Source organism: Cetorhinus maximus, chromosome 13, assembly GCF_964194155.1.
Source record: "Cetorhinus maximus chromosome 13, sCetMax3.hap1.1, whole genome shotgun sequence".
In the NCBI taxonomy this organism is placed as follows: Eukaryota; Metazoa; Chordata; class Chondrichthyes; order Lamniformes; family Cetorhinidae; genus Cetorhinus; species Cetorhinus maximus.
The window spans coordinates 32,122,249-32,148,592 of NC_135891.1; the positions used below are offsets into that span (position 1 = coordinate 32,122,249).

The window sequence follows — 26,344 nt, forward strand, 5'->3', positions numbered from 1 at the left end:
TTATAACATCATCAACTGGACATACATATATATTGAACTTTTTGAAAAGAACATTTTTCCTAAGCAAAGGACACTGGCTCACAGCAGCTAACTATGTTACATTTACAAAGGACACAAGCTGCTTTTTAAGGTTCACAGAGTCTATGGAGCTCTCAGAGAAACTTCATGAGACCCCGCTCTTGGGTGAAAAAATAGTGGATTTTATCTACTCAGAGGGACTGCCACAGGAGCAACAGCTTTACCCCATTTCTCTTTCTTCTGAAACCTTTCTCATCAAAGCTGAGCTGTTTGTGATTTGAAAAACCCAGAAGACCTTATTCTTGCAAACAGAGAGGTCTTAAAGGAGAATTCTGAATCAACCACCACAGCTGCAGAACTGACTGCTCCACAGAGAAAAAGGACCCATCAGTTGCAAACAAGCCTCTGGACAATCTTGAATATTTTTTTTTTGACATTACTTGTTACTTGGGCAAGTTTTTAAATTCTGATACTCTTCAGAGTTTTATTTATTTTTTGCATGCCTAAGGGGGGATTGTATGTGTTGTTTTTGCATTAGTGGGTAATTGGTCATATTTGTAGATTTTACATCTTTTGTTAATAATTTCTGCATCATTGCTTGAGTGAGTTTTAGCAATGAAACTAATGCTTCATTTGTTAACTTAAGGAACCTGGCTGGCTTATTTCTTGCACCGAGCGATATACAGTTAAATATATATTGAACTGGCAATATTATCTCCATTTTAAATTCAAACTCTGGTTATAACCAACTCAGAATGTGGACAAAGAGAGGAGTCAGTTCACCCGTTAACCTTGTCGCAACACTATACTAAGATTTAAATCACAGAAGTAACCAACCAGTTTACAGCATCCGTGGAAAGAGTAACAGAGTTAAGGGGCTGATTTATAAACTGAGGGCGGGCTCCCAATAGCCCAGTGTAAACTTTGGGAGTGAGCCCACTTCCACTAGGCCAGTTCGCCCTGGTTTAATTTTTTGGGCAACGGCCCTTTAATTATTATGAAGTGGGACTTCTGTCCATCTCCAGGGCCAGGATTTCCCGGTCGGCGAGCGGCAGGTGGGGCCCACTCGCTGATGCGTAAAATGACGCGGGATGATGTCGGGCGGAACTTCCGACGTCACCCCCGCCTCATTCCAATTTTCAGGCCGGCGGGGGCTCAGTCTAATTAGCTGTGCACCTGCCGACCTGTCTGTGCCCTATTGAAGCCATTGACAAAGTAATTAGCATAATTAGTGGACCTGCCCATCCAACCTTAAGGTTGGCGGGCAGGCCAGGAGCCCTGGCGGGCATTGGAAAAAGCATGAAACCTCATCCACGGGCGGGATGATGTTTCATGTAGGTTTTAAAAATTTAATAAAAGTGTAAGTTAAATTGATGGACATGTCTCAACTCATGTGACAATGCCACATGAGGGGACATGTCAGGGAATTTTCTTTTCTCTGTTTTTAACATTTTTTAATGTGGAGCCGATCTCCCTGAGGCAGCACTTAGCCTCAGGGAGATGAATGCGCTCTTTAGCGTGCATGCGCATGAAAGAGTGCACTCTCAGCTCAGGGAATCCCCCCCACCCGCATAGGGAGCGCACAGCGCTTCCTTGCGGACGTCACGCTGGGCGGGCCTTAATTGGCCCACCAACGTAAAATGGCGGTGTGCCCCCGATTGGGGGCGCCGATCAGAGGCCTTCATGTGCCCCTCATGAACATCCCCCCCGACGGGGAGAAAATTCTGCCCCAGGAGGAAGTCCCGCCTCATAGACATATCAACCAATTGGAGGCCAGCAGCTCTGCATCACACCAAGGTCAGTAGTCACCTGTGAGTATTACAGGAGGCCTGGGTGGAAGAGGAACCATGGATGTCTCAAAAGCTAGGTATGTCCAGGATATCGCCAGGGCCACTTTGGCAGCGCCTGCCGAGAGGGGTGGGGACAGTGCAGTGGGGAGGGTGGACACAGGGAGGCAAAACAATTGGCACAAGGGCCCATTGACCAGCAGCCCGCAGGGATAAACCTGTTGGGCTACAAATGGGCACAGGTCGCTCCCGCTTCCTATTAATTTGGATCAGCGGCACGATGAGACCCTTCATTTGTCATTAATCACCCACTTAAGGTCCTCAATTGGGCCATGGTTGTGTGACACACCCGATGCCATCCCCACCAACTGTAAAACTTTGGCAGGAGCTGGGAGCACGTCGCTGATGGCAAGGCACCATAACTTACAGGTGCATGTGCCTGCGGGTGGCCCATAAATTTCAGCCCAATGACTTTTTATCAGAACAGTGATGGACTGCTTAGATGAAAGATCATTGACCTGAAATGTTGGGTGGTATTTGATGCCTTCCCCTACAGTGGGTTTGGTGGCGAGGGGGGCATTTAATCAGTTGGTGGGTAGAGACCTCGTCGCCTTCCTGCCTCTGCGATGATGAAGTCCCGAATGGGAAGGCTCAATGACAGTATTCACCAGCAGCAGGTGGGGACACTTGCCAAAGAGCAAATCCTATTCAGAGTTATTTGCCTGCTCCAAGGGCAGTCTTTTGTTCAAAGACACTCAATTCCTGATCAAGGGACCCAGCATCAGTAAGGGGAGGCCTGCTGACAGCCACACCCCTGCCCTTACAGCTGATACCCATCAAATCTACCCAGTGTCCCCCATCTCACCATCACTCACCTGTGGCCTGTCTCCTTCCTGAAAAGAGATGACACAGGGCTCTTGCTGGCTCTCGGTTGCCTACATTAAATGCTACCTATTAACTCTGTATCTTTCTCCACAGCTGATGCCAGACTCACTGAGTATTTCCAGCCTTTTCTGTTTTTATTTCAGATTTCTAGCATCTGCAGTAATTTGATTTGCAAATAACCAGTTTAACTATATTACTCACTTGCAGGAATGCATACTTATCAGGAATTCCCAGTTAGATTTTAGTAAAAATTCACTGTCCCATAATTTCTAGTGTATGCTTAATGTCCAGGGGAAAACTGCCATTTTACAATTTCACATTAGTAATTGCTGACATTCGTGCAAATATAAGTTGAATGTGCTGCTGAAGTGTAAACCAGATTATAAAGTGATTCAATCTGGGCTAAAGGTCACTTAAAAGGTATTTTAGAGCTGATTTTGGGCAGTAAACTTGACCAGAGGCAATTGGTACAGGTAGAAAAATATTTAAATCCAGAATTAGCCTACAAAACTCACATTCACTGCATCACTGCAATATCTCTATATTTTATCCTCCCTCCGTTTGTTCATTTTAGCTTTCCTGGTTCTGAAAGCTATTCTGAGTTTAGGAATCTTTGTCGAATTATAGTTTTTAGATATTAGCACAAAAAAACTAATGTTTGATAGATTCCACATTCACTAACAGCAATGAGAAAATCTAATATAGTTATAGGCAGTCACTCTCATGCCTCATTCATTTCTTAGGTTTGGGTCAGTATTAGGACCACGGTTTTTCTTGATATACATCAATGACTTAGATTTTGGCGTACAAGGCAAAATGTCAATATTTGCAGATGACAAAGCTTAAAAGCACAATGGGGACAATAGTGAGAAACAGGCTGGTGGAATGTATCTGTGCTGGCTCTCTGAAGGATCAATTCACATAGTGCCATTCTCCAGCTTTCTCCCCATAGCCCTGCATATTCTTCCTTTCCAGATACTGCAAAGGCTATGGGCCCTGACAATATTCCAGCAATAGTACTGAAGACTTGTCACCCAGAACTAGCCATGCCCCAAGCCAAGCTGTTCCAGTACAGCTACGACACTGGCATCTACTGACAAATATGGAAAATTGCCTATGTATGTCCTATCCACAAAAAACAGGAGAAATCCAACTTTGGTGAGTTGCTGCAGTGCGTAGTGTAGATGGTACACATTGCTGCCACTGTGCGTCTGCTGGAGGGAGTGAATGTTTAAGGTGGTGCACGGAGTGCCAATCAAGCAGGCTGCTTTGTCCTGGATGGTGTCGAGTTTCTTGAGTGTGTTGAAGTTGCACTCATCCAGGCAAGTGGAGGGTATTCCATCACACTCCTGACTTGAGCCTTGTAGATGGTGGACAGGCTTTGGTGAGTCATGAGGTGAGTCACTCACTGGAGGATTCCCAGCCTCTGCCCTGCTCTTGTAGCCGCAGTATTTATATGGCTGGTCCAGTTCAGTTTGTGGTCAATGGAAACCCAAGGATGTTGATAGAGGGGCATTCAGCAATGGCAATGCCACTGAATGTCATAGGGAGATGGTTAGATTCTCTCTTGTTGGAGGTGGTCATTGCCTGGCACTTTTGTGGCATGAATGTTACATGCCACTTATCAGCCCAAGCCTGAATGGTGTCCAGGTCTTGCTGCATATGGACATGAACTGCTTTAGTATCTGAGGAGTTGCAAATGGTGCTGAACATTGTGCAGTCATTAGCGAACATCCCCACTTCTGACCTTGTGATGGAGGGAAGGTCATTGATGAAGCAGCTGAAGTATATTAATCATGAGTTTAGACAACTTGCTCTAACTATAGATAGGCCTGATTGATGACCACTCCCTTTAGTTTTTGCCACCTCTGATATAAATTTGTTAACATGGCAGAGCATATAAGATTTTTGCATCTATGCAAAACTAATTTGTAATTGCTACTTACCAAACAGTGCACCAGCACATGATGGTGCTAAATCTTGAACATTGACAGATACCCCACTAGTAAAATAAAGAAAGAACAGTGAAGTATTTCAACTTTACTTTTTGCACAATACATTGATCTGGAATAAACTGAGGTCTGTGCAGCACTAAGCCTGGATCAGATAAATACAGCTTGCAAGCCTTCAGACAAAAGCTCAATTATTTATTCAAAAATTCAATTTTAAAGTTGGTACTCAACTTTATTTTAAATCACTTGTGAATACAAATTGCCACCATCTGTACAAAAATAATAAGCTTGCATTTGTACACATCTATCACATTCTCAGGTATCGTAAAGTGCTTTACAGCTAATGGAATTTTTCAAGTGCAACAATTTTAAAATGTGACAGCCAATTGCACATTGCAAGATCCCACAAACAACAAACGAAATAAATGATCAGATAATCTGTTTTCACTGGTGTTGTTTGAGGAGGAATTAGTGTCATGAAATCATCCCTATCCACCTTAGGTAGACAGGATCTCAATGCCATACCTTGAGAAAGACTTACACTTACATAGCATTGTTCATGTCCCCCAAATATGTAAAGCACTTCACAGCCAATCAATGATCTTTGAAATGTTGTTTTTTAAGGCAGTCATTTTGCATAAAAAGTCCCAAAAAAACTGCGATGAAATAAATAGCCAGATCACCTAATCGATGGATTAGGATTAAATATGGGATAGGATATCAGTTTAGCACTTCCTTGCCTGGTGCCATGGGATCTTTGATGCCCAGTGAAAGGGCAGAGGGAACCTTGGTATGTCAACTGAAAGGTAGCATCTCTCTCTGAACTGCACTGAAGTGTCAGTCTAGATTACATATTCAAATTCTGGATTACGGCTTGAACCTATAATGCTCTCACTCAGAAGCAAGAGGGCTATCACTGAGGAAAGGCAGGTCACCAGGGTGGGAATGATGGAAAAGCAAGACAGGAATGGGTAACAGACGAGCCAGGGAGAGAAATCATGGGTGCCAGTGCTTCTCCTGTTTCCGGGCCCCTTAATTCCCTCCCCCTTCCCCTTTAACCTTCCCCCTCAATCATGCATATTTTTTTCCCCTTTTAAGATTCACCAAACAATCACAGAAAGGTTCTAGTAAAATAATAACTCGCATTGTTGGCATCTGGTTACAAATATCGTCCAATATATATGCAACATGGGTCATTAATATTAAGAGCAGCAACGATATAATTTGTGTGCACCCAATAGGTGATCCCACCACGGCTATTAAACAAACCAGAGAGTACAAATGTTACTTAACTTTAACAGCACCGTGCAATATTGATAATTTGACAAAAACATTTCCCATTAGTTATTTATAACACTGTACAGGCAATAACATTGATTTCTGTGACTGCCTGAGCCCTCATTAACATGCTCTGCACATTGCATCATATGGACACAGTGACAGTAAATTCATATTTGGGGGAAAGATTCAATACTTGCAACCCAGATAAACTGCACATGATCTTTTCCATTTTGTAAAAGTAGAAGACTTTCTGCTGCCTGGGTGCATAATATTATTCAATATAATTATTTCATACAAGGGGTGTAATGGATTCTATTTTATCAGTAATCTCACAGGGTAGAAAGATCAGATGACTCTTGAACAACAAAGTGAAATGATTGAACAACATTGGTCTTCACTATCAGTGAGAAGCACTGGAGCTCTTGGGTGTCTTTGTGCGGCACAACTTTTAAGAGGCCAGAGAACAAAGACTGAACGGCTCACAATTGTATCGGTGTTTACTTGATGAGCAAGTCTGAAGGCCTCTGTTGATGGCTGCTTCTCACTACAATATATTTTCAATATCTACTATATAACACACCTTTATCATGATGTGTCAATACCTCAAAAATTCATAAAAGCACCAAGATAGAGTGGGATAATAGGTAAGTAGACAAACTTACAAGATTAAAGTCAATGAAAAACTCTTGAGAATCACATGCAGTGTAAAGCAGGTAACGGATTGACTATGAGCCCATTACGTGTTCCTGTCCTGGCAATTTCACCTTACAAAACCTGCTCACAGTTAACCTTCATTAACAACAGAATAGACAAAACACCAGTCAAGATTCCACCCACTGTTTGCAAGATAATTATGGATGACAAAGGTCATCTATCCCAGCTCATCTCGTCCATCTAAATGAAATTTGAACATACGCATTAGGAGCTGGAGTAAGCCATTTGGCCCCTTGAGCCTGCTCTGCCATTTGATCACGTTGCCTACATTATACCAGTGACTACAACTCAAAAGTGCTTAATTAGCTTTAAAACAATTTGGGACATCGTGAAAGCTGCTCTATAAATGTAAGTTTTGTCTTTCATTACACCTGCATGCATTAAGCAGAGTAACTGGAGCAATGGTGAAATTGGAGGCCCAATGCTGATTCTCTAAGGATAATTAATCATAGAGCAATCAACTGATGTTAGGAAAGTGGCCATAAAGAAATCATTACATTTACAAAACAATTCAACTCTGAAGCTAATACAGCCTTACCATTCTGATTTCTCTGGCGCCAACCCACAATATACCATAAATTACATCTGCTCCACTAGCCCCACAATCACACATCTACCATCAGCTCAGGAAAAATCTAGATTGAATTGTTGTTCTGAACTTTTCAGAGAAGAATGAGACACGGTAAATAACCTGTCATACAAATTATATTGTACAATGAATTTACAAATTATCTGGGTGAACCTAGGATGGAGTAGAGATTTGTAGAACCTTTCTTTAAGCAATCTCTTAGTGACAAATAGGGATTTCATTCCCAGACTTTGCAAGAGTAATAAAATGGGAGAAAAGTGAATCAACACCCTGTTTTGCATCAGTCCAGGTTTTTATTTTCTTACATTTATATGTAAGTTCCAAGATTCTCAAGGCTCTTGGACATCAACACAGCATGTAATCAGAATTGTGCCTACTTAGGCCATAATGGACATTTAGTCTGCTATTTATATACTAGTTTAAATTCAAAAGAGAATCTAGAGAAGTGTAAAGTATTCAATTTTGTGGCGCTAAACCTTAAAAGTGACCATCCCACCCCACCCCACTCTAACTCCCAACACCCCACCCACACCCCTCACCCCACCTCTCATCCCTCACCCACCCACCCCTGCCCCCATCACCCATCCACTCCCTCACCCCGCCCCTCCCCACGCCACCCCACACCCCAAAACCCCATCCCAATCGCACACCCTGCCCCCACCCCATCAAAATTTTAGCTCTAAAATGATTAAATGGACTTACCATTTTTCAAGCAGATATTCAACAGAGAGCACCCACCTGACAGTAGCTGCGATTAGGAACTGCTGCTTCTGACCTTAAGGCAGCTTCGTGGTTTTCTGGCAGGCTTTTCACAAAAACAAAACTGACCCACAAAGCTGCCTGAAAGACGAAAGCAGCAGCAGTTCCTAAATGCAGCTACTGTCAATGAAACTGACCTGAAAGACCAGCTTCAGAAAAAAAATCGGAACCGTCAAGTTCCAATTAAAAAAATAAAGGCTGGTCTTTCAGGCCTACTGCTCAGTCTGGACACCATCTACAACACTGAGCCCGCCCCGCTACCCCCAGGCCCTGATGTTTGGCACCATCTGCACCCACCTCTCCTGGGCTCCCCTCTCCCGGCCCTGGTGTTTGCCACCGTCTGCAGCCCCCTCTCCCGGGCCCCCCTCTCCCGGCACTGGGTAGGTGAGCTTTGAATGAGATCAATTTTATGAATGGTGCATGATGGGAGGCTGCCCAGGAGAGCACTGGAAGAATCAAATCTGGAGGTGACAAAAGAATAAAGAAGGGCTTCAGTGACAGATGAACTGAGGAAAGAATATTGGTGCGTGATGTTAGAAGTGGAATGAAGAAATATTGGATTGTAAATCAGTTCAGAGCCAAAAATAGTGCTAAGATTACATAAAGGTCTGGTGCAGCCAAAAAGAGTGACCAGGAAGGTTGTTGAAGCAGGTGGTAAGGGTATGGAGTTTGCACCAAGCGATAAGAATAATGGCTATTATTTAGATACAGGAAAATAAAGAGGCAAGCTGCATTGACATAGTATCTGTCACATCCTCAGAACATGCAATTAAATTTCCTTTTGAAATGTAGATAACTGTGGTCAAGAAATGTGGCAGCTAATTTGCCCATAACAGAGTTCCACAAATAGCATTGATATAAATGACCAGATCATCTGTTTTAGCTGTTGTTTGAAAGAAAACCAGAACATAATGAATAGTCTGTTCATCTTTGAACAATGCAATTGGATCTTTTATGTCCACTTGAGATGGAGCCTCGGTTTAGTGTCTTATCTGAAAGATGGCATCTCTGCCAGTGGAATACTGAAGGAGTACCATAGGGTGAAATTTGAACCTGCAACCTGCTTATGCAAAGGTGAAAGCACTAATGTTGACATGTAAGAATAATTTTATATTATATACTGTAGAACCTAATAGACGGCCTGCAAATTTAACACAACCAATCTTAGCTTACCTGTGACTGAAGGTCTGAAGTCCTAAACTAGCTGATATACATATTAAGGCTTGGTAATAGCTGCCTGAGTAACTCAGTAATTCGATAAAGACACTGGATAATCCCATGGCCATCACCTGTTTTTAAAAATAACACCAGAAACTGGTTTTACTTTTATCCTCTTACATAGCTGAACAATTTTCAAAATATTTAAATAAGCTTTTTTTATTAGTCGTCATACCTGCATTAACTTACGCACCTTAGCGGTGTCAAACCCTGAAAAATACAACAGAGTAAATATCATAAAATACTCAATATCACATTATCAGTGTTGGCAAATAATTGCATTCATTTCTCACCCACATGATTTTTTTTTATCTTTAATTCAACTGAATTCAATAAAATACAATTTTAGCACCCTTTTTGATTTTTACATCAGATTTCTAACATTGGCAGTTTTTCTTCCCCCTTTTTTAACTCAGTGATTTATAGACTTATAAACTTAAAGCATTTATGGCAACAACACCTTACCATAACAGATTCTAACAAATTACAGATGAATCCAATTAAAGAATCCATAAAAGATTTATATACGGTATAATTGATCATCTTTTCAAGCAAGATTGGAAATAGATCTGAGCTGCTTATCAGGTTAATAAATTACTTATTTGTTATTCAAATTTGTTTTGTTTGGATTTCTATTGTTTCAGGATAATTAAAAATATTTACAGTTCATTATTCATCATTTTGGAAAATGGAAAGGGAACCTCCAAGACCTTCATAGTATAATTGCACTTTGTAATCCTTGTTGCGTGTCCAATGTTCCCCTTTGTAAAGTGGCTTGGGTACTTTCAGGAGTAGATAAGTGCAACTGGTTCTACGATACTGACGGCACCAATCCTGAACAAATGTTACTAGGTGACATTTCATGGTATGGTGCATAGTGTGAGGAGGTGAACAAGCTGTGTCTTAAGGGGCCAGTGTGGATTGAGACCAGGGTGGGCGAGGGTATTGGGTTAAGGTTTGGAGCATGTGGGTAGCAGGGCTCCCTATTAGGAAAGTGGGTTGGCTCACAAAAGACAGATAATTAATTTAATAAAAAAAGAGGGGTGGATGCAGGAGCAGCATGGAGGCATAGGTTTGTGTTTCTAATAGCATAGTGCCAATGCTATATGTAAATGAATTACACACCAGAAAGATGCTGATTCGATTCCATTCATTAGGGCTGATCAAATCAATTTATATTGATATATTAAGGTTTGGGGGGGGGGCCATCACATTCCACAATACTGTTATTCCATGAAAACTCTCAGCCTGCAAATACGGGTCTTCTATTTTTTTTCTTTGGGGCTGATTCATGCAGTGTCACGAGTCGGGTTGAGAAAGTTTCTCACCAAGTTTGATCAGGCGATCAGCCAGGATGCCACCCGAAAAGGAGAATGGGACTGCAACAGCCCATGGAATTACATTGAAAACCCAACCCTGAAAGACAAAGATAGAATATAGTCGGTTCTCAATGAGAACGTGCTTCTTCAAATTAAACTCAAAAATCATTTATTCAATCTCAGTATCTGAACGTCCAAGATATTTATAATTGATCAAATAAAAACTCCCATATTGTCAGCTGCTCACCTGTTGACACTAATGTATTCTCTTTTCCAATCACAAAGGAAGCGCAAGAGAGATTATATAAAGTTAATGTACATTTCAGAATCAGAGAAACCCAGACAGAAATGATAACAGTATTATCAATGAGGAGTCTGGTAAATAGTCACAAAACTCCAATGCACCAATGTGAATAGTTCTCCAACCTTGTACCGCTGACAAACAGCCTTGCCTGCTGGTCGGGTATGTGGGAAATTAGGTGTGCACTGCAATTAATGTTCACACTATCATGCATTTTGTGCACTTAATGCTCCATGTTGACAGTGCCAAGAGGAAAGTTACACTCTGGTGCCGGAGGAGTTAAATAACTTTACAAATGCTTTTAAAATTTCAGCTCCATAGTTGTATTTGCACAGTGCTCAAAGGGTTTGAGCTGTAACCCTTTGAGCACTCTGCAGACATCTTCCAAAATGATATACAATCAAACAATAATTTAACAGGGACTATGACAAACGAATGCAGCTTCTTGGAACCTGACAATCAACATGCAGCAAAAATTCTATTTTCTAGGAAATTGCACCAACCTGCTTAGGGAAACAACTTCAAATGCTACAGACTCTGCCTAGCAAAAGGAAAATCAGTGAAAATAAGACAAAACCACTGCCAGGCTGAATGTCACAGGCCTTCCAAATCCTCTCAGTGAAAACAGTGACCTCCAGTTTTTCCAGCCTGTGGCAAAGCTTGAGGAACAAAAAAGTCACTTCTTTTATGTAAAAACAGCTATGTGTTGGAAAGAATATCAATTATTCCCTTTGCTCCATTAACTTTCCTGGTGGCTGGAGAAAAATATACAGGTGAACAATAACAAAAATAACTTCACTATCTGCTTCTATTTAGAATGGTATTGGTATCAACCTCTTGGCATGGTCTCCAGAAAGTCAGAGGTGACTCTACAATATTTAAAAGTACTAATTTGCTAACAATTTTCAGCAGTTATGTTGGGAGACGATCTGCACTGTAAAAAGAATAAGATTTCAGAGTTTCTGAAGAAGTTGAAAAATAGTTAACTGTATGCCCTGTATACATTGTGCCAAGAGGTAGAAGACAGGGATGTTTTGTGCTGTTTAATCTCAGTTTTTCAGTAGAGTCTGTGTGAAGATTCATCACTTCTAACATTAATAATGTATCATACTGAACTATTCTGGACTCGAAAAATGTAGCCAAGTTTAGGGCTTAAAAGTTTAATAATAATGCACAATTGCAGATACCCACCAATTAAAAATGAGTCTGTAAAATTATTAACTTTTTTTAATCTTTCCATTATTCTCAACATACCATACAACATTCTCCAATTGGAACAGTAGGCAAACCTCTGCTATTATAACTTCACTCAACTACTAAAAAGGTGCCCAAGAGCAGCCTTTGACACATATTCAGACTTTTTATCCTTCCTGAGGGAGAAATTCCAAACCTCTAACGATTGCTTCCTTCAGGTGCCATGAACTAGATCAGAGCCTCATCACAATGGTCACTATTACAGTTTACAGAGAACAATGATAGAATGGATAGAATATTTACTGCTTCGAGGCACATTCTTGAAGTTATTGTTTTAGTGAGAAAACAACATCTTGCCACATATAAACACAAAAGTTCTGAAGGTTTTTTGCTAAAATACAGTTTATTCAATTCATTGTTATATCTTATAAAGAACTAGGTATGATTTACAGGCGAGAGACAACGCACCTTAGATTCAGGAAACGAATCATGGAAGAAGGTCGGCATCCATGACAAAAGGCAGAAAAAAGTGCCGCTGATGCAAACATGAGCTACAATGACAGCCCTGTTAAAAAAGCAAACATTATTACAAGAATTTCATGCAATAGACTAAATAATACAAAATAAGTGTAGTTGTGATGAAAATGGCTAAAAATGTGAAGGGAACTGACACCGAGAAATGCAGACATCATAAAAAAAAAACCACAGAATCTCCCATGCAGAGGCGGTCAAAACTGTGCATTTCTACTGAATAGTGTTAGAGGGCAGAAGCTGCTTTGTGATGGAGGAAACAAAGATCAAATGTTGGAGACTTTAGTTCAAATTTAACAGAACTTGTTTTAATTGGAATTGGAGGAAGTGTGAGGTGGGATGAAATAGAAGACTGCTTTGAGCTATAAGCAGAGAACTGCAAGACACAGGTATAATAAGAACAAGCCTCAATCAAGACCATTGATTGAAAAAAGATCATCCTCCCCACATATAATGGATATGTGGAAAACACTGCCAGCGCAAAAGTTGATGCTTAGTTGATTCACTTAAAAAAAAAAGAGGCAGATTAATATTTAGTTGGAAATGGATGGTCTGAAATGATAAAACCTTCCACCAGGCAGAATAGTTGCTAGCTGGCTGCATTATCTGTAGAGGCTAACTAACTAGGGATGAATAGTTTACAAATGCAATGGATAGACATTTTGGAGTTTTGTTGGTCACCTTTGCCAATTGGGGAGTATTTATGCTGACATTTTCTTGAGGAAAATAAATTTGGCTAGGGGTGAGGTTGGTACACAATTCACAAATGTGGATGTACTTGGTCATTGGAAGTGGAGAGCTTGATGGATCAAATGATCTTTCCATTTCTATGCTTTCTTATGCAAACCAACCCAGAGCACTTACAAACAACTTATCAAATGCTTGGGAGAAGGAAGCTACTGTCCTCTCAACTAGATAATGACAAGTGGTAGACAGCAGAGGGGGAATGGGGAAAGGAAGATAGATAGAAAAGTATTCTGCAGCAATTAGGCGTCACTTACTTGCTCAAGAATTCAATGTAGGTTTCACCTTTGACAGCTGATGAACATGTACATTCAATACTTCTGTGAACAGCTACAATTTTTTTTCAGTAAGAATCACCATTGATTGATCATGCTCTCAAATAGCCAGAATCTGTTGCTCTATTTGCCTCAATCGACCTCAGATCTATCCTGAATGGATAGATATGGGGGTTGACTTCAAGTCCTAAATGGGAGCATGGCCTAGCAAGCTTTCAGTGGGGTGAGAAAAGGGAAGATCTGTGATTAACTGGAAGACAGGAGAGATTAAGTAGCAAAAGGAAATGGCTATGGAGCATAAAACAAAAAGATGGGCATAAAGGAGAATAGCAGAATCACCAACACTTGCTGCCCAAAAAGAAAAAAGGGCAGAGGTTAAGATTTGCAATTGTTGAACTCAATGTTGAGTTCGGAAGGCTGTAAAGTGTCTCATCAGAACACGAGCAGCTGCTCCTTGAGCCTACATTGAAGCTTATTAGAATTGAGAAGAATTCTGAGGACAAAGAGGTCAGAGTGGAAGTGGGCCAGAGAATTAAAATGACAAGTGACCACCAGCTCACAGACTCACTTGCAGACAAATGCAAGTGTCCTCCATATGTGGTTACCCAATCTGCATTTGGTTTCCCTGATGCATCATGAACAGTGAGTACAGGATACTAAATTGAAACAAAGTACAAGTACAAGTATATCCCCGTTTCACCTGGAAGGATTGTTTGGGGCTCTAGGAAGTAAAAATGGAGGAGGTAAAAGGGCAGGTTTTGTAACTATTGTGGTTTCCTGGGAAGGTGCCAAGGAGAGTGGATTTTGGGAGTGACAGAGTAGAAGACAGGGTGTACTGAGCGATTGGTCCTTTTGGAATGCTTAAGAGGGGAGGAAAGGGAATAAAGATGTATTTGGTTGTGGCATCATGCTAGTGGTAGCAGAAATGGCAGAGGATTACCTGTTGAATACCAAGGCTGGTGGGTTGGAAGACAAAGGCAAGGGCTACGCTATTGCGGTACTTAAAGAGAGAGGGGAAGAAGCGAGAGAAATGCAGGAAATGGAACGGACATGATTGAGTGCTCTGTCAAATATGGTGGAGGGGAATCCTTGGCTGAGGAAAAAAAAGATACCAATGACCCTCACTTTCCTCTGACCCCACCCCTTCTTCAAATCTCACCTATTGCCACTTGTTCAGTGTCCCCTCTCTGACCCCAAACCATCCATCCTCAGCAAAGGCCTCAGCTGAGTATACTGTACTCACTGTTCATGATGTAGCCCTTTGCATCAGGGAAACCAAATGCAGATTGGGTAACCACTTCACAGGACACTTGCATTTGTCTGCAAGTGAGTCTGTGAGCTGCCGGTCACTTGTCATTTTAATTCTCTGGCCCACTTCCACTCTGACCTCTTTGTCCTCAGAATTCTTCTCAATTCTAATAAATTTCAATGTAGGCTCAAGGAGCAGCAGGTCATGTTCTGATTAGACACTTTACAGCCTTCACTTTCCGACCCACCTCAAAAGAGTTTCAAGCTCAGCTTGAGACTGGGTTCTTCTTCTGCTGTCTTCACTTCTGTGCTCATTTCTTTGGCCAGGAGACCTCCCAAGTGAAACAGAAAAGCATGTACTTCTTTCAATTTAGTATATTCTATTGGGAAAACCAAATGCAGAAAGGGCAACAGCCTGTTAACCTGTTAAGTCCGCAAACATGACCCTGAGCTTCCAGTTGCCTGTCATATTAATTCTCCGTTCCACTCCCACTCAGGCTTCCCTGTCCTCAGCCTTCCACTTGGTTCAATGAGGCTTGATGTAAGCTTGAGGAGCCTCATCTTTCAATCTGGCACTTAACAGCCTTCCAGACTTAACACAGAGTTCCACAATTTCATATCACAACCCTTGCCCTTATTTTTGTTTGCTTTGTGGACAACAGCTGTTGGTGATTCTGCTATTCCCATTCACACCTCCTCTAAACCCATCATTTGTTCTTTACTTGTCCCATTACCATCTCCTTTTACCTTGCCCTTTTGTCACTTTTGGCATTTAATCTATCCTGTATTCCACCCTAACCATTTTTGTTCCCCTCCCTCCTTTCTTTGCCTCTGTATTTGCTTAAAACCTGCTGCATCTCTAGTTTTTTTCTATTCTGTTGAAAGGTCATTAACCTGAAGCATTAACTTTGTTTTTCTCTCCACAGATGCTGCCAGATCTGTAGAGTATTTCCAGCATTTTCTGCTTTTGTTCTTCAGGCCTCACCACTATTTAGGCCTTAGGTTAATTTTGTAATTGGGACCTCACTCCACTATCAAAGCCCGATCTGCATATTAAGGGAAGAACTTGACCGGCTTTGGGCAGGTTTAAAATCGGGACTGGAGCCCAGTGGGCAAATCCCTCATTCCATTTTAACTTCCCCTGCCCAATTTCCACCAGACAGAGAGGAATTTCAAATGTGGAATCTAGAACACCTATGCAACAGAGTAACACATACAGAAACATTAAGGTTAGCTGTTGTTTCACAGTTCATGTTAATGGTTTGTTGCTTATGTTGTTAAAGATACACAAGCGATAGGCATTGTTTGATAAAGGACTGAGATCTCATATAGAGAGTCAGCTGGGACGCTAGGGTAGTAGTTAGGAGGCAGAAATTTGTAACATTGCGTCCTGTGAATAAACCTACTAACAAGGAAATGATCTGTATCTTCTTTTGTACTTCATTATCTGGCTTGGATCCATTTAACATGGTAGCAGAGGACAGTAGCCTAAAAGTAATGATTGGAAACTAAGAAGAATTTTTTTTTTTAGGTTTAAGATTGTAATCGGAGTTACTCTTGAGATGAATGGCTGAAACCAAGTGTAAAGTATCGGGGTTTGATTTCTCACTGATGGTCCCCGAGTCTGAACCTGATCAACAATGGGAAAACGAAGTAAATATGTAGACACGGGTTACATCCTTACCAAAGAAAAGCAAGGTATGGCCTGGCCAATGTCACTTCCTAACAAAAACAGGATCAGATGCAAAGTATTTTCGGAGCTCAAGGCTCAGCAGTTGGGCAGAGAGGAAGGTTTGGATATTCTATTAAAGTTTATGGGTAAAATTTATAAGAAAGATGACCTATTAAATGCATATGAGGCAGGGTCAGACATTGATAAATTTAGAAAGACGGATGATTATTCCATGGGGGAACATATCATGGAATTTAACAGATTATATACACGGTTGCAGAAATTCTCTTTGGAAATTCCTCCTTCAGTGCTTGCTTTCAATTGTTGGATTGTGCTAAAGTGTCACAGATGGATAGACTCTTGGTCTTAACTGGAATTAGGATTCTCAGAAAGGGACATGCTTTTGGATCAGGTGTCTGAGGCTTTAAAAAAATTCCTGGGAATGTAGTCATTTCCAGCTGGTATCATGGCATAAATGGGGTGTTCGGCAGTGGCACAAAAGATAGAGGGTCCAATGCTCATGCCATTTTGAGACCATTCCGACATGGGGCGCAGGTGTCAATAGGTGAAGAATCACAGACAAAAGAAATGAGAATAGAGACATTTTTGGCAGATCTGGCAGACAACAGGAATGGAGTAATAATAGCAGAAGAATGAACCCTGGAAATGCCTGGGGAATTATTCACAAGTTTTTCAAATGTGATTCAAAATATCAATGCGGTAAAATGTACAAAACAGAACAACAGGGTTTTTGAGGTGACACACAGCATGGAAGGTTCAGAAGGGGGAGATGACAATATTGATCAATCTGAGGGAATTGTATTCATCACGAGAAGTTTAAGTCAGGTAATGAGTGCACTAGTTGCAGATTCATTTAATTGTGCCATGTTGGACATTGGCTGCATATCCACAGATAGGACAGATTGGTTGAAACGTTATTTAGATTCACTCAGTATTGAGGATTGAAGTAAGATGGAGGAATATAAAAGTTCTACTTGCTTCAGGTTTGGGAATGACAACACTTTAAGGTCACTGAAAAACGTGGTGATTCCATGCAAAAGAGCTGAGGTAAGCCACTTTATTAGTATAGATGTAGTATCTAGTGAGATACCCTTGCTGCTGAGCAAATCATTCATGAAAAGGCACAAATGAAATTGGACATGGAACATGATAAAACAATTATCTTTGGAAAGTCAGTGAATATGCAATTTATTCAATCAGGATATTATTGCATCCCTTTAACAAAACTTAGCATCTCTAATCAGAATGTTAAAGAAGTGTTAATGGCATCAGGTGATAGGAATTTGAAAGAAAAAAAGCAAATTGTCTTAAAACTACATCGACAATTTGCTCATACCCCTTGTCACAGATTAAAAATCCTACTAAAGGATGCAAGGGTAGTTGATGATGAGTACACAAAGCTTATTGAAGAGATTAGTGAAAAATGTGATATATGTAAAAAAATATTGGAGGACACCATCACAGCCCATTAGCAGGAGACTTTAATGAAGTAGAATCCATGGATTTGAGGGTGTGGGACAAGGATAGAAATATTTTCATTTTATATTTCATAGACATGGAAACAAGATTCAGTCTATCTACAGTAATACATGGAGAAGACAAAACAGTGATTGTGGATAAAGTCATGGAACATGGATTAGGGCCAGACTGGGGGCACTGGCTAAATTCCTGACTGGCAATGGGGGTGGGCGGGGGAAGGGGGAAAATTGCCAATGATGTATTTAGACAAGCGTGAAATTATGAACATTGTAGTGATGAACACTGCAGCTGAAAGTCTTTTCAGTAATGGGCTTTATGAACAAAGTCACACAGTGATTAATCAGATGGTCCATATGATCTTGGCTGACCATCAAAATTGTAAGCTAACATCTGCCCTGGCTTGGGCAGTCAATGCAAAGAGCTCACTTCAAATGGTTGGAGGTTATTGTCATATCAGGTGGTCTACAAGAGAAATCCAAAAATACCTTCCATGGTCTGTGGTCAACCCAGTCTTGGAGGGGACTACAATTAGTTGCACCTTTTTCAAATATCCTACATGCAGGGATAGGGGAATTAATTAAGGCTTAAGTTTCAGAGAAAAATTGGCAAACCTTATGACATTGCATAAGACTGTCAGAGATAACTTTAATCCTGGGAATTTAGTATACTGTAAAAGAGAGTCAGAAAGAGTGGAAGGGTCCGGCTAAAATGATAGGGTGTAATAGGAAGACACTAATTCTCCAATATAGTAATCAATCTATTAGGGTACATTCATCTAGATTAATCAGGGTTGATTATAAACTTGCAGAATCTCAGCAATTTGTAGAAGATGATGAGCCCCTGTACCTCACATTTGATGGTTATGAGGAACAGAATATGGTAGATAAGGGGCTGGATGACACAGACAAAGAGGTAACAATACAAAGGATAGGGCTATTTTACCCAAGGGACAGCTGCTGAAAGTTGATACTAGGTTTACATACATACCAGAAAGGTCCAGTGAAGGAGGGAAGTGACCATTGTAAGGAGAGTAGGGAAAGCCACTGGCAAATTCAAACATTGGTTAATTGTTCAAGATGATGGACAAGAGGTAAGATCTATAGACTGACAAAATAAGGTGACATGTGGAAAGTTAGAAAACACAGTACGAGTTCCCATAGCGGATCTGGAAGTGACTCTTCCCCTAGGAAAAGATCATGTACTGGCAGCAGAACTTCTGATCACAGGAGGGAGCGGTCAGGTAGCAGTAGTCCAGAACAAGGCAGGAGGGCAAGTAGAGGCTATAGTTTGACTAGAACAAGGACTATAGAACAAACTAGGAGTGCCATTAGAAGTAGAAGCCCTTATGATTGGGAAGTTTTGGTGGCTACAGACAAATTATAAGATAAATCGACAAGAGATACAAAACAAAAAGAGTTGAACAGTTGGCAAGAATTGGGTGTCTACTCTGAAATGCCAGATAGGGGTCACGCAGGTGGATCTGTACAAAAAAAGTGCTTCCTGATGGGACATGTATGGCTACTAATGCAAGACTACCGACTTTGAGTTCCAGAGAGACTTGGTGATCAGGATGTTGGAGTAAGCTCCTCTACTACAGGAAGATTTTCTTAGCTCTCATAGCCACATATTCCTAGGAATGTAAGTTGATCGATATAAAAGCCGCATTTTTTTTTTTGCAGGGTGAAAAATTTCAAAAGATGGGTTTTTGAAACCACCAAAAGAAGCAAATAATGTAGAAGGGAAGCTAAGAAAATTAAACGAATGTGTTTATGGATTAAATGATGCGTCAAAGGTATGGTATTTCTGAGTTAGGTCTGTCTTGCCGAAAGTAGTTTGTATTCAGCTGAAAGCAGACACAACAAAGTTTAATTGATATCACAAAGAGAAACTCACAGGCATCTTTATGATGCACATTGGTGATTTTCTATGGGGAGGTTCTGCGGAATTTGAGCAATTTGTTATTGGTAAGATAAAAGGGGAGTTTGTGATTGGAAGTTAGGTTTTGGGGCCTTTAAATATATAGGGTCAGACATTCATCAGGCTAGGTCAGGAGTAACCTTGAATCAACAATCATATCTAGAAAGCGTTAATCGTATCCCGATAAATCAGGCCAGGTCCTCACAGAAAGATGATCTTGCATCCAAGGAAGAAACAGGCTTTGATTGGAGAGTTAAACTGGCTGTGCACTTAAACAAGATCCACTGCCACTTATGATGTATTGGTACTGAGTTCTATGATGAAATACCCTACAGTTGAGGAGATTCTAAGGGCAAATACAGCCTTTTAAATAATTAAATTAGGAGAATCGCGCACTAAAGTTTCCAACTTTGGGTGGCCCAAAAGATATGAAATTTTTCCTTTTTAGTGACTCTTCCCATGCCAATCTTCTGGCTGGATATTTGAGTAAGGCTGGGTTTATCATATTCTTGGTAAGGAGAAATGGAAATTGTTATCCCTTGGTCTGGGAAGCCAAGAAAATAAAAAAGGGTGGTTAAAAGTACCCTAGCAGCAGAAACACTGGCTCGAATAGAAGGGATAGATGTGGGATTGTATTTATATAACATTTTGAAGGAAATCCTATACAAGGGGCATTCGGAGAAAAGTTTTCCCATGGAATGCTATGCGAATAACTGTTCTCTTTGGGATAACGTTCAACAAAGCGTGTCACTGAGAAAAGTTTGAGGATTGACCTTGATAGTATAAAGGAAATGTTGGAAAGAAAAGAGTATTCTAAAATAAAATGGGTCGACACAAGTCACCAATTGTCAGACTGTTTTACAAAGAGAAATGCTTGCTCCAAGAAATTATTAGACGTCCTAGAAGAGGGACATCTTGTGTTATGACATAAGAATAATGAAAATCAATTTTTTTCTTTGATTGCTTTGTATGTTAAGTATGTTTCAATATATTATAAAGCTTTTTGTGTAAGGTAGGGGAATCTGTTAATGGTTTGTTGATTACGGGCAGAATTTTTCGCTCGGCGTGCGGGTGCGCGCCTGACCCGCTCGAGCATGAAATAGCGCATGATGACGTCAGGCGAGTGTCCCGATGTCATCGTGCACACGTGCGATATTTTGGTCGGCGGGCGTGTGCGTGAGACGGAAGCGCGCCCGCAGACAATTGAGAGGCCTATTAAGGGCATTAAAGTTGTAATTAGCTGAGATTTTTTGTTGCCCGTCCAATGTTACGGTTGGCGGGCAGGCGAATCAGCCAGGCGGCCTTTGCATTTTTCAGGAAACCTCATCCACGGGCGGGATGAGGTTTCCATTATTAAATTTAAAAAATGTATGGACAGAATTTTCATCTTGTATATGTCCAGGTGAATGATTCTGATATGTGGGCATTTTTTCTGGAATTTAAAATCTCCTTTTATTGCTTTTAAATTCTTCAGCTCCCTGAGGTAGCTCTCTGCCTTCAGGGTGCTTTCATTCCGCACTCGTCCGCGCCAGTGCGGACTTCAGTGCTCACCCTCTACCCGCCTCCACCCAGGCAGCGCTGAGCCTTTCAGCGTGCGTTTCACGCTGGCTGGCCGTTAATTGGCCAGCCAGCGTGAAATTATGGTCGGGGGCCGATCGCAGTCAGGGGTCTGTTCCCCAGCCACTCCCGGGCCTGCCAATCGCATGAGCCCACCGAACTAAAATCCTGCCCTATGTTGTTAAAGGTACAATTGATGGGCATTGTTTGATTGAGGACTTTGGAAAAGGAGTGCAAGAGGGGCAGGGTGTTGAAAAGGAGCGCGAGAGGAGCCGGGCGTTGAAAAGGAGCGCGAGAGGAGCCGGGCATTGAAAAGGAGCGCGAGAGGAGCCGGGCATTGAAAAGGAGCACAAGAGGGGCCGGGCATTGAAAAGGAGCGCGACAGGAGCCGGACATTGAAAAGGAGCACGACAGGAGCCGGGCGTTTAAAGGAGCTGTGACAGCAGAGGTGACTGAGGGAGTTCAGTGAGGAGTCACTGTGGCGCACCCCCAAGGCTGAGAGCTACGTGGATAGCATGTTCAGAGAGGTGGTCACATCGCAGCTTAAGGGCCCGGAGACAGAGAGAGAATGGGTGACCGCCACGCAGTCCAAGAGAAGTAGGCAGGTAGTGCAGGAGTCACCTGGGTCACGCTCACAAATCAGTTTTCTGTTTTGGAAGCTGGTGAGGGCACTGGTTCCTCAGGGGAGTGCAGTCAGAGCCAAGTTTATGGCACCGCAAGCAGCTCGGCTGTACAGGAGGGGAAGAAGAAGAAAGAAAGAGCTATAATGATAGGGGTTCATTGGTTAGGGGAACAGAAGGGCATTTCTGTGACCGTAGACGTGACTCCAGAATGGTATGTTGCCTCCCTGATGCCAGGCTCAAGGATGTCACAAAGCGACTGTAGGACATTCTTCTGGGGGTGATCAGCCAGAGGTTACAGTCCACACTGGTACCAATGGCTTATGTAGGAAGGGGGATGTGGTCCTGCAATCAGAATTTAGGGAGCTAGGTAGAAAATTAGCAAGACATCAAATGTAGTAATCTCTGGATTGCTTCCAGTGCTACATGCCAGTGAGTACAGAAATAGGAGGATAAGGCAGATGAATGTGTGGCTGGAAAGATGGTGCAGGAGGGAAGGCTTTACATTCCTGGGACACTGGGACTGACTCTGGGGGAGATGGCACCTGTACAAGCTGGACAGGTTGTACCTGCACAGAGCCGGGACTGAGTTCCTTGTTGGGAGGGCTTTAAATTAACTTGACAGGAGTGTGGGAACCAAGAGAAAATATTAGAGAGGAATACCAGGGTGCACAAAATACTGGGAGGGACAGACAGCACTAGTATAGAGAACAATAAGTTAATAGGTAAATTTGGGGTAAGGGAAAAAGTAACAAAATCTAAATCAGGGCTATTATGCACGTATTTGAATGCATGGAGTATATAAGATTGAGGAGTTACAGGCGCAGATTGCCATGTGGAAATATGATGTTGTGGCGATAACAGAGACTTGGCCCAAGGAAGAGCAGAACTGGGTGTTAAATATTCTCCGGGTACAAGGTGTTCAGAAAAGATAGGAAAGGAGGAGGGGTGGCAGTATTGGTTAAGGAGAACATTGCAGTGCTGGAGAAAGAGGATGTCCCAGAGGGTTCAGGGACAGAATCAATTTGGCTAGAGCTAAAGGAACAAAAAGGATGCAATTACATTGCTCAGTGTAGACCATCAAATAGTGAGAAGGACATAGGACAAATCTGCAGGGAAATTACAGGGGGAGGCAGGCATTATAGAGTAGTTATAATGGGGGACTTTAATTACCCAAATGTAGACTGGGACAATGATAGAGTAAAGGGCGGAGAGGGGTAAAAGTTCCTAGATTGTGTTCAGGAGAATTTTCTACAGCAATATGTGTTCAATAAAAGACCTGGTTCTTGGAAATGAGGTGGACCAAGTAGATCAAGTGTCAGTGGGGGAACATTTAGGAGACAGTGATCATCGTATTGTACATTTTAGGATGATGATAGAAAAGGACAATAGGCAATCCAGAGTAAAAAGTAATTAACTGCATGAGGTGAGGGCCGACTTCAATGGGGCAAGAGCAGAGCTGGGCCAGATAGACTGGAACAAAAGATTGGCAGGAAACAATGGGCTACCTTTAAAAAAGAATTGGTTTGGGCACAGTCAAGGTATATTCCATTGAAAGAGAAAGGTAGGGCAAACAAATCCAGAGCTCTCTGGATGAAAAAGGTGATGGAAATTAAGATAAAGAAGAAAAGGTGCGCTTATGACAGGTGTCAGGTGGAAAATACAATTGAGAACCAAGAGGGATACAGAAGGTTCAGAGGGGAGGTGGAAAAACATATTAGAGAAGCAAAGAGAGATTATGAAAAAAGACTGGCAGCCAACATAAATGGGAATCTAGGCATATAAACAGTAAAAGGGTGGTAAAAGGAGTAGGGCCGATTAGGGACCCAAAAGGCAATTTACACATGGACATAGGGGCCATGGCTGAGGTATTAAATGAATACTTTGCATCCGCCTTTACCAAGGAGACAGATGCTACCCAGGCCATGGTGACAGGCGAGGAAGCTCTGTCACTAGAAGGGTTCAAAATTGATAAGGAGGAAGTGTTGAATAGACCGTCGGTACTTAAAGTTGACAAGGCACCGGGACTGGATGCGATGCATCCAAGGATATTGAAGGAAGTGAGAGTAGAAATTGCAGGGGCGCACTGGCCAGAATCTTTCAGTCTTCCCTAGGCTCAGAGGTGGTGCCAGAGTACTGGAGAATTGCAAATGTTACATCTATGTTTTAAAAAGGTTGTAAGGATAAGCCCAGCAATTACAGACCAGTCAGTTTAACTGCAGTGGTGGGCAAGATTCTAGAGATAATTATTCGGGGTAGAATTAGTAATCACATGGAAAAATATGGGTTGATAAGGAAGAGCCAGCATGGATTTCTAAAAGGGAAACCATGTTTAACTAACTTGCTGGAGTTTTTTTGAAGAGGTAGCAGAAAAGGTCGATGAGGGTAATGCTGTTGATGTGGTATACATGGACTTTCAAAAGGCATTTTGCACAGTGCCACACAACAGACTTGTGAGAAAAGTTATTGCTCATGGAATAAAAGGGACAGTAGCAACATGGATACAAAATTGTCTGAAAAATAGGAAGCAGAGAGTAATGGTCAATGGATATTTTTTGGGCTGGAGGAAGGTTTGTAGTGGAGATCCCCAGGAGTCGGTGTTGTGGCCCTTGCTTTTCCTGATATATATTAATTATCTAGATCTTGGTGTGCAGGGGACAATTTCAAAGTTTGCGGATGATACGAAGCTTGGGAGCGTTGTGAACTGCAAGGAGGATGGTGTGGGACCTCAAGAGGACATAGACAAGTTAGTGGAGTGGGCAGATATGAGGCAGATGAAGTTCAATGCAGAGAAGTGTGAGATGATGCATTTTGGAAGAACATGGACAGAAAATATAAAATAAGGGGTGAAATTTTGAAGGGGTGCATGAGCAGAAAGACCTGGGTGTATATGTGCATAGGTCATTGAAGGTGGCAGGACAGTGGATATTTGGTGGCAGGACAGATGGCGAGAGCAATTAATAAAGCATATAGTATCTTGGGCTTTATTAATACTGGCATAGAGTAGAAGAGCAGGGAGGTTATGCTGAATTTATATAAGATACTCGTTAGAACTCAGCTGGAGTATTATGTACAGTTCTGGGCGCCATATTATAGGAAGGATGTGAACACATTGGAGAGAGTGCAGAAGAGGTTTACAAGAATGGTTCCAGCGATGAGAAACTTCAGCCATGAGGATAGATTGGAGAGGTTGGGACTGTTCTTCTTGGAGAGAAGGAGGCTAAGAGTAGATTTGGTAGAGATGTTCAAAATCATGAGGGGGCTGGACAAAGTCGATAGGGAGAAGCTGTTCCTGTTCCTAAAAGGATCAAGAATGAGAGGGCACAGATTTAACATGATTTGCAAAAGAAGCAAATGTGACATGAGAGAAAACTTTTTTACACAACGAGTGATTCGAGTCTGGAATGCACTGCCTGGAAGTGTGGTGGAGGCAGGTTCAATCGAGGCATTCAAGAGGGCAAGAGATGATTATTTGAATAGAAATAATGTGCAGGGGTATAGCGAAAAGGCAGGGCAATGGCACTAGGTCATAATGCTCATTTGGAGAGCCGGTGCAGACACGATGGGACGAATGGCCTCTTTCTGTGCCGTTAAAATTCTGAGATTCTGTGTCTGGGATCACCTACTAAGAGAGTCAGCTGGAACACTGGGGTGGTAGTTGGGAGGTAGAAGTCTGAAATGCTGCATCCTGTGAATAAACCTACTAACAAGGAAAAGGATCTGTGTCTTGTTTCTTATTTCACCATCTGGCTTGGATCCATTTAACAGTCCAAACTGAAATCAGGTCTGTATTCCTCCTTCACCTTTATCTTTTATCTTTGACCAATATATTTCATCAATTTAAAAGAGGCTTAAATGTATTTGGATAGTTTTACAACGTGGAGAAATTATATATCTCAAGTATGTGTATAAAGAGGTCCTTAAATTGTATTTAAAACATTGCATAGCAAAACAATATTTAATCAAAGTCTGACAGATGTGCCACACCCAAGCAACAGTTACAAATTCTGAATCTCAATCTACTCACTTGTGAAACAATTCAAATTAATTGTGAGGCATTTACAGAGGTTTCATTTGAATGTAACTATGTTAATACTAATGTAAATGCTGCCATCTAGAGTCTGGAAACCCCATCCAAAACTAGCTCTGGCAAAGGGAAACCTTGTCTAAGTAACATAGTATGTCAATGATATTCCAAATCTCACCTTTAAAAGAAAAATGTTTTCCACATACAAAACTACACCCAAGTCCTGCATTGTCACT

At 41.6% G+C, this 26,344-nt stretch overlaps 1 protein-coding gene and 1 long non-coding RNA gene across 5 annotated transcripts in view; one reads left to right on the forward strand and one right to left on the reverse strand.

The window, feature by feature from the left end:
• LOC144688526 (uncharacterized) overlaps window positions 1-26,344 on the forward strand; it is a 933,048-nt gene that overhangs the window by 730,719 nt on the left and 175,985 nt on the right. The window lies entirely within an intron of this gene.
• slc17a9b (solute carrier family 17 member 9b) overlaps window positions 1-26,344 on the reverse strand; it is a 65,612-nt gene that overhangs the window by 4,632 nt on the left and 34,636 nt on the right. For 2 of the 4 annotated variants that reach the window (XM_078555207.1, XM_078555204.1), the window contains exons 7-12: window positions 15,064-15,147; window positions 12,486-12,582; window positions 10,532-10,619; window positions 9,379-9,413; window positions 9,159-9,274; window positions 4,637-4,692 (exon numbers count right to left, since the gene is read on the reverse strand). In XM_078555207.1, coding sequence (XP_078411333.1) covers window positions 4,637-4,692; window positions 9,159-9,274; window positions 9,379-9,413; window positions 10,532-10,619; window positions 12,486-12,582; window positions 15,064-15,147 — 476 coding nt within the window. The remainder of the gene's footprint in view (window positions 1-4,636; window positions 4,693-9,158; window positions 9,275-9,378; window positions 9,414-10,531; window positions 10,620-12,485; window positions 12,583-15,063; window positions 15,148-26,344) is intronic. The other 2 variants (XM_078555205.1, XM_078555206.1) reach the window with 2 other exon arrangements.